Source organism: Littorina saxatilis, linkage group LG17 (genome assembly GCF_037325665.1).
Source record: "Littorina saxatilis isolate snail1 linkage group LG17, US_GU_Lsax_2.0, whole genome shotgun sequence".
Taxonomy (NCBI): domain Eukaryota; kingdom Metazoa; phylum Mollusca; class Gastropoda; order Littorinimorpha; family Littorinidae; genus Littorina; species Littorina saxatilis.
The window spans coordinates 63,806,467-63,818,935 of record NC_090261.1 but is presented as its reverse complement, the minus strand read 5'-3'; the positions used below and the strand labels follow the sequence as shown (position 1 = coordinate 63,818,935).

At 47.7% G+C, this 12,469-nt stretch overlaps 1 protein-coding gene across 1 annotated transcript in view; it reads right to left on the bottom strand.

Moving 5' to 3' along the window:
- Nucleotides 1–281: 281 nt before the first annotated feature.
- Nucleotides 282–12,469, bottom strand: part of LOC138953353 (histone-lysine N-methyltransferase trithorax-like) — a 35,460-nt gene continuing 23,272 nt past the window's right edge. Inside the window, exons 2-4 of the mRNA XM_070325151.1 lie at nucleotides 7,599–7,944; nucleotides 1,755–1,964; nucleotides 282–1,244 (exon numbers count right to left, since the gene is read on the bottom strand). Coding sequence (XP_070181252.1) covers nucleotides 683–1,244; nucleotides 1,755–1,964; nucleotides 7,599–7,944 — 1,118 coding nt within the window. The 3' untranslated portion in view covers nucleotides 282–682. The remainder of the gene's footprint in view (nucleotides 1,245–1,754; nucleotides 1,965–7,598; nucleotides 7,945–12,469) is intronic.

Here is a 12,469-nt window from a genome sequence, read left to right as displayed (position 1 = left end):
CAATCCATTCTCTTCCCACCATCCAGAGGGCAGGGAAGGTTTGGTTCTGTGCAAGCAACAACCGACAATCCATTCTCTTCCCACCATCCAGAGGGCAGGGAAGGTTTGGTTCTGTGCAAGCAACAACCGACAATCCATTCTCTTCCCACCATCCAGAGGGCAGGGAAGGTTTGGTTCTGTGCAAGCAACAACCGACAATCCATTCTCTTCCCACCATCCAGAGGGCAGGGAAGGTTTGGGTCTGTGCAAGCAACAACCGAGAACACCTGGAATGCCCTGCCTCCGCCAAAAATATGCTGTTTCAATTTAAATACAAAATCGCATCTCCTTTGCAAACGTTCTTCCTCCTCCAACACAAGCGCCCGGTGTGACAAACAATATGTGCACGTGACGGCCATTAGGACCAGCTTACCTCAGCTGCACCAACTGTGAAAAGTCACCCTGGCAATTAATAGTACCGCCGATTTAACGCCTCAAGTCAAAGCTTGTAACCAAAAGACCGCATGGGAAACTTGGATACGCTGACACATCCATGCTGCAGCAAGGAACCGCTTTGTGCTCACGAGGCTTCCCAAGGGAAGAATTTTCCACCCACAATGCTGTGTTGTAAAACACTGATTTCGGGACAAAAAGGTCTCCTAAGAGACCAGACAATACCAGCCAATCAGCGGGGGGAGCCGTGTCACTTTTTGGGCCACAGGGCCTCCACGGAGAAGAGTATATCGGCCATGTTGCCGTCCAGCAGGGCGTCGTCCAGAAACATCTCTGTGGGGGGAATGACTCCGGGAGGAAAGATGCCGGGGGGCAAGGCACCAGGGGGCGTGGCGACGGGGGGCGGGGTTTGGGTGTCAGGGGGCGGGGCGTCAGGCACGTAGTAGGCGGCCCTGCCAGGCGGTGTGAGGTTGAGGAGGCTGACACTGCGCCGCCTGGCCAGCACGTAGTCCGGGATGTCGTGCTCCCCGCGCACCTCATCCAGGGCGGTGTTCAGCTTGTCCAGGTCCCCCGTGGAGGCGCTGCAGGGGATGACTTGTGCCGGCGTCAGGGTGGAGCTGATGGTGACCATGCTGGAGCGGTTGCTGCAGCTGCCGTACCCCGAGTACCTGCTGCTCCTCCTCCCCTCCCCCGCACCGCCCCTCCCGTAGTCCCCCTCCCCCTGACTGCTGGCTGTGGAGGACCCGAGCAGCGCCTGGCGGAGCAGGGGACGTCTGCTGGCCTCACGCTGCTGCTCTCTCTGCTGGATGAACCTGCAACATCGACACCCCGTCCCGTTAGATTAAGCTCAGTTTGGCGTGACTTTGTGTACTTTTGCTACCTATGCAAAATGGGCAGCAAGAAATCGGTGTGTGTGTACAGAGCGATGTATGCACAATGGAAAGGGCATCTGTGAAAGAACCATCTAGTACGTGCTTGCATCTCCGCCTCCTGTCCCCTGCCCCCCCCCCCCCCCCCCCCCAGGCCCCAACCCACATTCTAGAAGCCACGAAACACACACAAACACACATCCCTAGTATAACCGCCATTCAACCTAACGCGGCGTTCTAGAGCTGGGATAAGCATCGACTTCGCTGTCCCCGTCAGACCGTCCATGTCGACACCTTCACATCCCCCCCCACCACCCCCCCCCCCCTCACCAACACAGCCCTCATCCCCCATGTCAACCCAACACCTTTTAAACAGACACCCACCTAGCGCGGCGAGACGCCCCGTTGTCCCAGCCCTCAACCCCCACCCCTGTCACACACACAGACACCCACCTAGCGCGGCGAGACGCCCCGTTGTCCGAGCAGTACGTGCTGGGCATGGCGTCCAGCTCGCTGTCCCTGTCCGAGCCACTGTACAGACTCTCCATGGACGCGTTGCGCACGTCAGGATCTTCCTCCAGGTCGTCGTTGACAGTCAACTGGCGCGCGCTGAACGCGTGCTGACGCCACGCCTGGTTGGGGTCAAGGGAGTCATCGAACGACCTGAAAGTGAAGGGAGACTTAGGCGAGGGTTGATCTTGTGCATCGTGTTGGTCAGTCTGTCGTGCGAACTGTCTGTTTGTCAGTCTGTATGCATATATCTCTGTCTGTCAAAGTCCCTTCGCGGGTGCCTAGGTGTCATCGAACGACCTGAAAGGGACGGGAGTGTTAGTCGAGGGGTTGAATTGGTGCACCGTGTATGTCAGTCTGTATTGCTAGCTGTGTGTCTGTCAGTCTGTATTGCTAGCTGTGTGTCTGTCAGTCTGTATGTTTGTCTGTCCTTCAGTGTATGTCTGCCTGTCGCTCATAGTCACCAGGGCCGAGGTGAACGAGGCAACACCGAGTGCCACACAAACGGGCGGTGCGCAGCCGCGGGATCGGATGAGTTGAAGTTGAGATTTGTTGTGATTTAAACCAATCAGACCCCGCAGTTTGTAACGACCCAGTTGGGTGGCACCCAGTTTCGCTTCATGCATCCCGGTTCAGATGCAAGCTTCAAACGTGTGGTGACGTCATGGCTGGCAAGGGTTGAGTTGATTTCAGAGAGCTCAACATTTTGATGGCGTCAGTCCAGGGTCTTTGGTGCGCACCATGTCTTTCTGGCAACTTGTCTGGCTGGTTATGTGTTCGCACACCTGTCTGCCTGTCTCCCCCTTTGCATGCTAGCACAGCACAGATCAAAAAACCTCCTCGATGAGAAAATGAATAGACTCGTTATCTATTGGTCAGTTTTGAACGTATTCCTTCTTTCGCCTTGTAGTTGGCCCAACTGCTCAGTCAAGAAGGTGAGTCTATAGCTGTCATCGTTTCTCTTTATACCTTACTCGCTAGCAGTCTTTGAAATATGACTTGTTCTTTGTATTTGTAGACAGAATAAAAAACGCTCGCGCTGGACCCGAGTACTCTTCAGACATTCACACACACACACACACACACACACACACACACACACACACACACACACACACACACACACACACACACACACACACACACACTCTCTCTCCCTCACTCCTTCTCTCTCTCCCTCTCTCTCTCTCTCTCACACACACTCACACACGCACACACACACACACACACACACACACACACACACACACACACACATTCTATTTTCTTACGTCACTATTCTTGGTTTACGGTACCATTCGGCGGCTTTGCTACGAGTATGGCATAGTCTTGGTTGGCCGAGACCTTGCACCGTTCTATCAGACTGCCTGGCTGGCTGTTGCACCGCGAATTCCTCCCACCGCCAAGTCGTTTTTTTGTGGTTTATTTCGCATTTAGGTCCCAGGTAACATTATGAAGTTTTAATACGATCAATCGGACCTATTATCAAGTTAGTGTATCAACTTTTGAACGAACTGCGGCCAGTAGTTTCCCAGCAATAAGCTGTTAAGTCGAGACACACACACAGACACACAATTAAAGTCTGTTGGACCCTTGTATAAAACACGCTCGCGCTGGACCCGAGTACTCTTCAGACATTCACACACACACACACACACACACACACACACACACACACACACACACACACACACACACACTCTCTCTCCCTCACTCCTTCTCTCTCTCCCTCTCTCTCTCTCACACACACACACACACACACACACACACACACACACACACACACACACACACACACACACACACACACACGAGTACACTACCACATCTCCATTCTACAACACGTCACGTTCCAAATCAAAAGACGACATTCTATTTTCTTACGTCACTATTCTTGGTTTACGGTACCATTCGGCGGCTTTGCTACGAGTATGGCATAGTCTTGGTTGGCCGAGACCTTGCACCGTTCTATCAGACTGCCTGGCTGGCTGTTGCACCGCGAATTCCTCCCACCGCCAAGTCGTTTTTTTTTGTGGTTTATTTCGCATTTAGGTCCCAGGTAACATTATGAAGTTTTAATACGATCAATCGGACCTATTATCAAGTTAGTGTATCAACTTTTGAACGAACTGCGGCCAGTAGTTTCCCAGCAATAAGCTGTTAAGTCGAGACACACACACAGACAATTAAAGTCTGCTGGACCCTAGTACTAGCGTACTCGGGGACTAGCGTACTCGGGGATAATTATGCTCTATCGCTATTAACAGCTATTGTGTTTTCAGCGTAGCAATAGGGTCCGATATTTAGACGAGACAAGTATAATGCCGACGAGTCAGCGTAGCAATAGGGTCCGATATTTAGACGAGACAAGTATAATGCCGACGAGTCGAAGACGAGTCGCATTATACTTGTTCGAGTCTAAATATCGGACCCTATTGCTACGATGAAAACACAATAGCGTTTATATAGCTATTCTGACATTAAATTCTGTCAGAAATCATGTTTTTGTCAGCAACAAGTACCAGACTGGTCCATGTCGTTGATTGCAGACGACGGTTCCCTTTCCGCATGAAGCCACGGAAATAACCGAACATTGAAAAACACACGGACATGTATTACGGAGAAAACTCGAGATAACCGGATGTTTAGCATTACGTCAATATGCTAGGATTCATATGACGTCATGACGTATCATGCTTGCCTACGTAGATTGTATGTTCGAAAGTCTGACTTCTGTTGGGAATTCGCGTGGTGAAGACTGCGGTAAATCTGTAGATAAGAGAACAAGGATTGTCTCAGAAGAAACGACTAAACCGGTAACTTCATTTCAACATTGCACTATACAATGGACGTTCTATGTGACAGGAGAGTTTGCTGATTTTGTATTAACCATTGGAGAGATCGTCTGCTAGAATCAGAGATAGGTCGCTTCAGATTGCAGCTTCTGGAAATTTGCAAGGTGTGTTGCCTGTTAAAGAACTGGATTTTACACGTAATGTATGTCATGTACAGTAAGCAACAACAAAAACACACACAAAGCAAATGGCATCGTCTGTCGACTAGTCACAGAAACAAACCTGGCGAGGTATGCGTGTACGTTTTACACGTGGAAGAAACTGGAGCCATGCGTCTTTGTTATTAGGGACATCCAGATTCAACCTTCGTCAGACGAACATTCGTCAGTGGTGGGGATTTCCTCTCTATTTTTAACTTTGTGCCTCAATGCGCATGCGCTTGGTTTTTCGCGCCCACCACTGCTTGCCGAAGACCGGGATCTGCGTGGTGAAAAAGGCGTGTTTGACGAACCTCAATCAGCAATCTTCGTGAGTACTTTTAGTCCTTTTCATAATGTTAAAACAAGGAACTTAGTCGATAAATATCGACAGGGGGCCGACAAATGGTTTAAATGGGAAATGTGTGTATATGGGTGTGGGTTTGAAACAAACAAACAAACCAACCCATGTGAACCCCGGGCCGCAGGCCTTCGATGTAGTGATTGAAAAAAAAGGATGTTCTCAAATGGTTCAATTCTCATTTGGTCTGATTCTCAAATGGTACCGGTATACTCCCCCCCCCCCCCCTGGCCGCAGGCCTAGGAGTAAAATTTTTATAGACACTGACCTTCTTCCCAGGGGTCATTGACCCAGTTTTAGCTATGAGAGGTGGTTCGCCCAGAGGCTGTAGAGTATACTGGGGCGGTCTCTTTGATGTCTTGAGAGGAAACTTGGCCAGGGTAGTACATGCACCAGAACTGGTGGACACCAAGGACAAACATGAAATCGAAGCAGTTTGCTTTCAGAGAGAACGGTCGTCAGCAACTCAAACTTCTCTGTTTTCTTTTTTTTTTTAAATCTGACTTTCTTTGTGGCCCCCTGACTCCGCCCCCTCCCTCTGTAAGGACCCTCCTCCACAAGGACCGATTTTTGTCAACATTTTAAAGGTCGCTAGAGAGGGGTTCCACTGTATGACCTAACCGCTACTGGCAGACGGCCTCAATCTTCACGCGCAAAGACGAGATTAATAGGTGCTCGGTTTTGGTATTTTGAATTACATTACATTAAACCTTTGTTGGGTTTCATGGTCATGGCAACAGCCATAATAATATTACATGATGTATAATATCATATTTCAGCATATGTGAATTACATGTCATCATACTAAACTGTCATACATTTTTATTCCTACATTATTCTGATTGATCACAACCAAACCTACTATCATTGGACACATCCAAATGCAAGCGCCTGTTCTTGACAATTTCTCTCTGATCTAAATATAAAATCAGTGCAATTTCCTGGGTCGGGCTTTGCCACAGACACTCACGGTTTGGCCTGTAGGTAAAATGTACAATGTATTTTCTGATTTGTGCACAAAAGCTTTTTTTCTTTTTTCTTTTTTTTAACATAACAATGTTTAATGTCACTGTATGTTTAAAAGACCATGGTCATATTTGTAAAAAAAATGTTAAATTAGAAAATAAATAACATTTTGGTTCATGATTTTTCCTACACCTGTGCTAAAAATAAGAAATAAAAATGTCGGGTATATAAGTCACTCAAATACAGCTAGGTATGAATGGCTCGGTTTGAGTTTGTTGCAGTTGACCCTGCACAATGCGACATATCATGTTTTTGTTGAACAATTTTGACGTCACCCCTCCCATAGGGTGACGTATTTCACAACTTCCTGTGTTACACAAACTCTGTGATGACCAATTTTGACGTCACCCCTCCCATAGGGTGACGGATTTCACAACTTTCTACAGATGAACAATTTTGACGTCACCCCTCCCATAGGGTGACGGATGTCACAACTTCCTGTGTACACAAACTGATGACGTATTTCACAACAAAATGGCGCTGCCCATGGTCAACCTCGAAACTATCCGTATAGAATGGGGGCGTCCTCGCCCCCATAAATATGTTTTATTTTATGTGCGCAGTGTTAAAGTTTAATATCTTTACGACGCTTCTGTGGACTGTGCATCTGTAAACTGTTCATTTTGGAGGCCTAGTGCATGAACACGGATACCCACACAAAACTCAGAACTTGAGTCGACGGGCGGCATATCCTGCCAATTATCTCCCTTGATCTCTCTTGCACAAGACACTTGTTTCCACTAGGCCTATTTGTTTTAGAGTTGGGAGATTTTACAGGAATGAATCTAAAAATCGAGAAAAAAAATTCAGTGTTGCTTGTGTACCCAGCATATTCAGATGTCTGGAATATTCAGATAAAAAAGACTCGTCATATATAACACTACTCGTCATCACTGTTTCGAAAAACAGACGAACGCGCACGAAGAACTTCGCGTAGATCTGGACCGAAATTGGAAATTGGTGACCGTGACGGGGATGTGCGTCACCACTTCAGCAAACTCGCGAAGATCGGAACTCACGAACTTTGACGAAGGCAAATCTGGATATCGTTTGGATATCGGCAAAAATGGCCCAACTTCCGTAGCGTTATGCTTTGATGATCGGAAAAGGGATGTATGAGACCATCCAATCACAGCCCCCGAATTCCCCCACGTGTCCATCAGAATAGCTATATTCCAAGCTCTCACAAGCTCGTGCAAAATCAGTGTATATAGAAAAGCATGTGGTACAGCTATCTGGCAAGAGTTTTTATGACCGACGTTCAAAAATCGTGAAAATTAACAGGAAGTGTGAGAAAGCTGTGTATTATGAAAGGGATGAGGTCTTAACGGGGGGGGGAGGGGGGTGTGTGTTTATAAAGGGGTCTTTCACTGTAGCAGCAACGTGGCACGTGTCAGGACCAACTCACTTTGAGTACGTGGACCTGCCGAAGCTGTAGCGCTGAGTGTCGGCCCGCGTGTCACAGGACGCGGAGTGCTGCCTGACGGTCGTGGCGCTCCTCCTCGCCCCCGCGCTCAGCACTCCCCCGTTCACACTCCCCCTCGAGCTCCCCCCGGTCCCCGTCACGCTGCTCATCAAACCGTTGCTCCCGGACCGAGTGCTGGCCCCGCAGACGGAGTGCAGCTGCTTGACGAAGACGGACGTGTCGAGCGGGACGTTGTCGGTCTCGGCCATCTCGGACAGCCAGGCGATCAACTTGTCGTACGAGTCTGCGGGGGGTCCCCGCACCTCCTCCACTCGCTTCAGGGCGTGCACTGCAACATAACGGGCGTAACGGTCAATAGTCAATCAACATAACGGCTGTAACGGTCAGTGGTACATCAACGTAACGGGCGTAACTGTCAGTAGGACATCAACGTAACGGGCGTAACGGTCAGTAGGACATCAGCATAACGGGTTTAACTTTCAGTAATTAATCAACATAACGGCTGTAACGGTCAGTAGGACATCAGCATAACGGGCGTAACGGTCAGTAGGACATCAACATAACGGGCGTAACGGTCAGTAGGACATCTACATAACGGGCGTAACGGTCAGTAGGACATCTACATAACGGGCGTATCGGTCTGTTGGACAAATAACATAACGCCGGCAAGCTATCAGCGTGTTGTTGAAGTCTACTTAGGACATCGGAGCAACTATTTCACTTTAGGGTGTTCACTTCAACATCACAGCAACTCCACTCGCTTGATCGCGTGAACTGCAACAGTAGCTTACACAAGAGGCAAGACTGTGTGACAAGATACGTACTATCGGCGGGTTGTTGAAGTCTACATGTACTGAGCAGCTGGCAGCGTTGGGGTCTGCATGCTTTGAATATGAAAGGAAAATTTATACTTCCCGTAATAAAATAATTTTTAAAAAACAGGCACACACGTTACAGTATATGTCTTTGTGATGAGACCGTTTGTTACACATCCAGTTGTAAGACTGGAAAGGACAACCATTATCCAACCATATTCAAAAAACAGAGATTGATTTTACATAAAGCCTTTTGACCAAAGAAACGCGAAGTAAAGATACATTTCTAAATGGTTCCGTTGTGACGAGGTCTGACAAGACTGGCAATATTAACGGTAAGCACTCGTTCCCTGCAGCACGAAGAGGCAACAAGATCCCAGCTGAGATGACTGGCAATATTAACGGTAAGCACTCGTTCCCTGCAGCACGAAGAGGCAACAAGATCCCAGCTGAGATGACTGGCAATATTAACGGTAAGCACTCGTTCCCTGCAGCACGAAGAGGCAACAAGATCCCAGCTGAGATGACTGGCAATATTAACGGTAAGCACTCGTTCCCTGCGGCACGAAGAGGCAACAAGATCCCAGCTGAGATGACTGGCAATATTAACGGTAAGCACTCGTTCCCTGCAGCACGAAGAGGCAACAAGATCCCAGCTGAGATGACTGGCAATATTAACGGTAAGCACTCGTTCCCTGCAGCACGAAGAGGCAACAAGATCCCAGCTGAGATGACTGGCAATATTAACGGTAAGCACTCGTTCCCTGCGGCACGAAGAGGCAACAAGATCCCAGCTGAGATGACTGGCAATATCAACTCAACTCAACTCAAATTTTATTGGCTTCAATTTTCATAGAAGAATTTGTCTTGCGCTTGGGAGAAAGTAAGAGTATAACATATAAAAACAGCATTCATATCACATTTCATGTATCACACACAGTAATCACTAGTATAAGCCTACAATTATCACATTTGTACCTGTATCATACATGCAAATAGATAGTATCACATTTCCACGTATCACACACAATATATACACTCGTTCCCTGCAGCACGAAGAGGCAACAAGATCCCAGCTGAGATGACTGGCAATATTAACGGTAAGCACTCGTTCCCTGCAGCACGAAGAGGCAACACGATCCCAGCTGAGATGACTGGCAATATTAACGGTAAGCACTCGTTCCCTGCAGCACGAAGAGGCAACAAGATCCCAGCTGAGATGACTGGCAATATCAGTCTGAGACTTGAATGGCCTGCAGCGTCTCGGCAAATGGCGACTGATGATGGCTTTATTGATAACACCTTGGAACCGACAGGACCTATTGAGCCGAGGTGACGGTGACAACAGACAGCGATATCGATCAACAGACCCGCCCGCTAGATACCGTGAAACAACAGGCTGTGTTCGTTCTGTGGCGAGTATCACTGTCTGATTTATTGACTTGGGCGTTGGCCTGCCTCGACGACGGAGAATGTCAAATCACGACCTTAAATTGAACTTAGCGAAGCTGTCAGCTTTGTCTTAGCGACGACACGTCCTTTTGAGAGCAATGTTGTTTTTTTTCTTGATGTATAATTCAGTTCAGTATACAGATAAAAGCAGGTTCGTGTTGATGGGCTTATTTGTTTCAGGAATATTACATTGGGTTTTTTCCTTCACAGCCGATACTCCTTATTCTGCGTTGAGGTTTGTTTTGGCGATGACATTTGCTACTTTTAACAACCCGTCCTTGCTTGTGAAAAAATAAAAACACTTTGAAGGTAGCAACATGAACTCATCGCGTCACAACCAGTGGTGAGTTGCAACAACCAGACTAGCTCGACACGACGACACGCGCTCACCGACAAACCTCGTTGACACAACAACCAGACTAGCTCGACACGACGACACGCGCTCACCGACAAACCTCGTTGACACAGAGAGTAAAACACACACTTGTGTCTTCAGCGAGCACGCACTCGCTTAATTGAAAGAATACACGAAGCCCGTTTAATGTCCCACCCTGTCCCAAGTTCGTCTCGTCCACAATTGTGCCGAGGGCAGCAAATGAATAAGAATCAGTATATATAACCTACCAAAGGAACGACCAACGTGGAAAGACAACGTTATTTTTGCACGAGGAAAAGGCTGATCAGGGAATCAAAACTGACCAGATAATTAATTAATCCTCCTGATTCCTAACATTGTCGATTATTATCCTGTCGACCAATACGCTCATTGACAGGGAGTCGGAGTCCCTGCGGCGAACTGCAAACCTCGTCACGTCAACAACCTTGACTGTGTAGCATGGCAACGGGAACGCAGAAGAAGAAGAAAAAGGTCATTGACAGGAAACACTGCCGATACAAAAAATAAGTTACAGGCCGGCCTTTATACGGTCATTAAGTGAAAATAGTACCAATGCCAAACACTGCCGATACAAATAATAAGTTACAGGCCGGCCTTTATTCGGTCATTAAGTGAAAATAGTACCAATGCCAAACACTGCCGATACAAATAATAAGTTACAGGCCGGCCTTTATACGGTCATTAAGTGAAAATAGTACCAATGCCAAACACTGCCGATACAAATAATAAGTTACAGGCCGGCCTTTATTCGGTCATTAAGTGAAAATAGTACCAATGCCAAACACTGCCGATACAAATAATAAGTTACAGGCCGGCCTTTATACGGTCATTAAGTGAAAATAGTACCAATGCCAAACACTGCCGATACAAATAATAAGTTACAGGCCGGCCTTTATACGGTCATTAAGTGAAAATAGTACCAATGCCAAACACTGCCGATACAAATAATTACAGGCCGGCCTTTATACGGTCATTAAGTGAAAATAGTACCAATGCCAAACACTGCCGATACAAATAATAAGTTACAGGCCGGCCTTTATACGGTCATTAAGTGAAAATAGTACCAATGCCAAACACTAGGAAAGGCGGTCCGTAATTCAGCCCAAAGTCGACTTTGTGAAGACTTCGCGAAGTCTTTTTACGGAAAACTCGGTGCTAAAGCTTCGTGCGGCCAGCTTCACCAAAACTCGGTGCTAAAGCTTCGTGCGGCCAGCTTCACCAAAACTCGGTGCTAAAGCTTCGTGCGGCCAGCTTCACCAAAACTCGGTGCTAAAGCTCCGTGCGGCCAGCTTCACCAAAACTCGGTGCTAAAGCTTCGTGCGGCCAGCTTCACCAAAACTCGGTGCTAAAGCTTCGTGCGGCCAGCTTCACCAAAACTCGGTGCTAAAGCTTCGTGCGGCCAGCTTCACCAAAACTCGGTGCTAAAGCTCCGTGCGGCCAGCTTCACCAAAACTCGGTGCTAAAGCTTCGTGCGGCCAGCTTCACCAAAACTCAGTACTAAAGCTTCGTGCGGCCAGCTTCACCAAAACTCGGTGCTAAAGCTTCGTGCGGCCAGCTTCACCAAAACTCAGTACTAAAGCTTCGTGCGGCCAGCTTCACCAAAACTCAGTACTAAAGCTTCGTGCGGCCAGCTTCACCAAAACTCGGTGCTAAAGCTTCGTGCGGCCAGCTTCACCAAAACTCGGTGCTAAAGCTTCGTGCGGCCAGCTTCACCAAAACTCAGTACTAAAGCTTCGTGCGGCCAGCTTCGCCATGTATACCTCGCGTAGTCGACTTCACACAGTTCGGGTCAGGCTTAACGGTCGTTGCCATACGGCCTAATCCACAAAATACTGCTAAAGCTACTCTTACACTCTGCCGAATCGCCCTTGCGAATAGCATTTTCCAATAATTCACAATGATCGGGACATGGTCGCAAGACTTTCGTAAATGTTCTTAGCTATTCCTTACAATTCGTCTCTTGTTTTGAACAGAGCAACTTGCTCCTAATACTCGCAAGGAAGTCATATTGCTATTTTTTTCGCAACGTACTCGTTAGTACTCGCAAGAAATTTGTAATCATCGCAAATTAATGTATTCGTGGCGCTAGCAAGCCATTCGCAACCATTCGTTATGCCTGTCTTTACATTGTGCCGAATATGAACATGTATTCGGCAAAAAAAATAGACACATGGACATGAATAATAGAG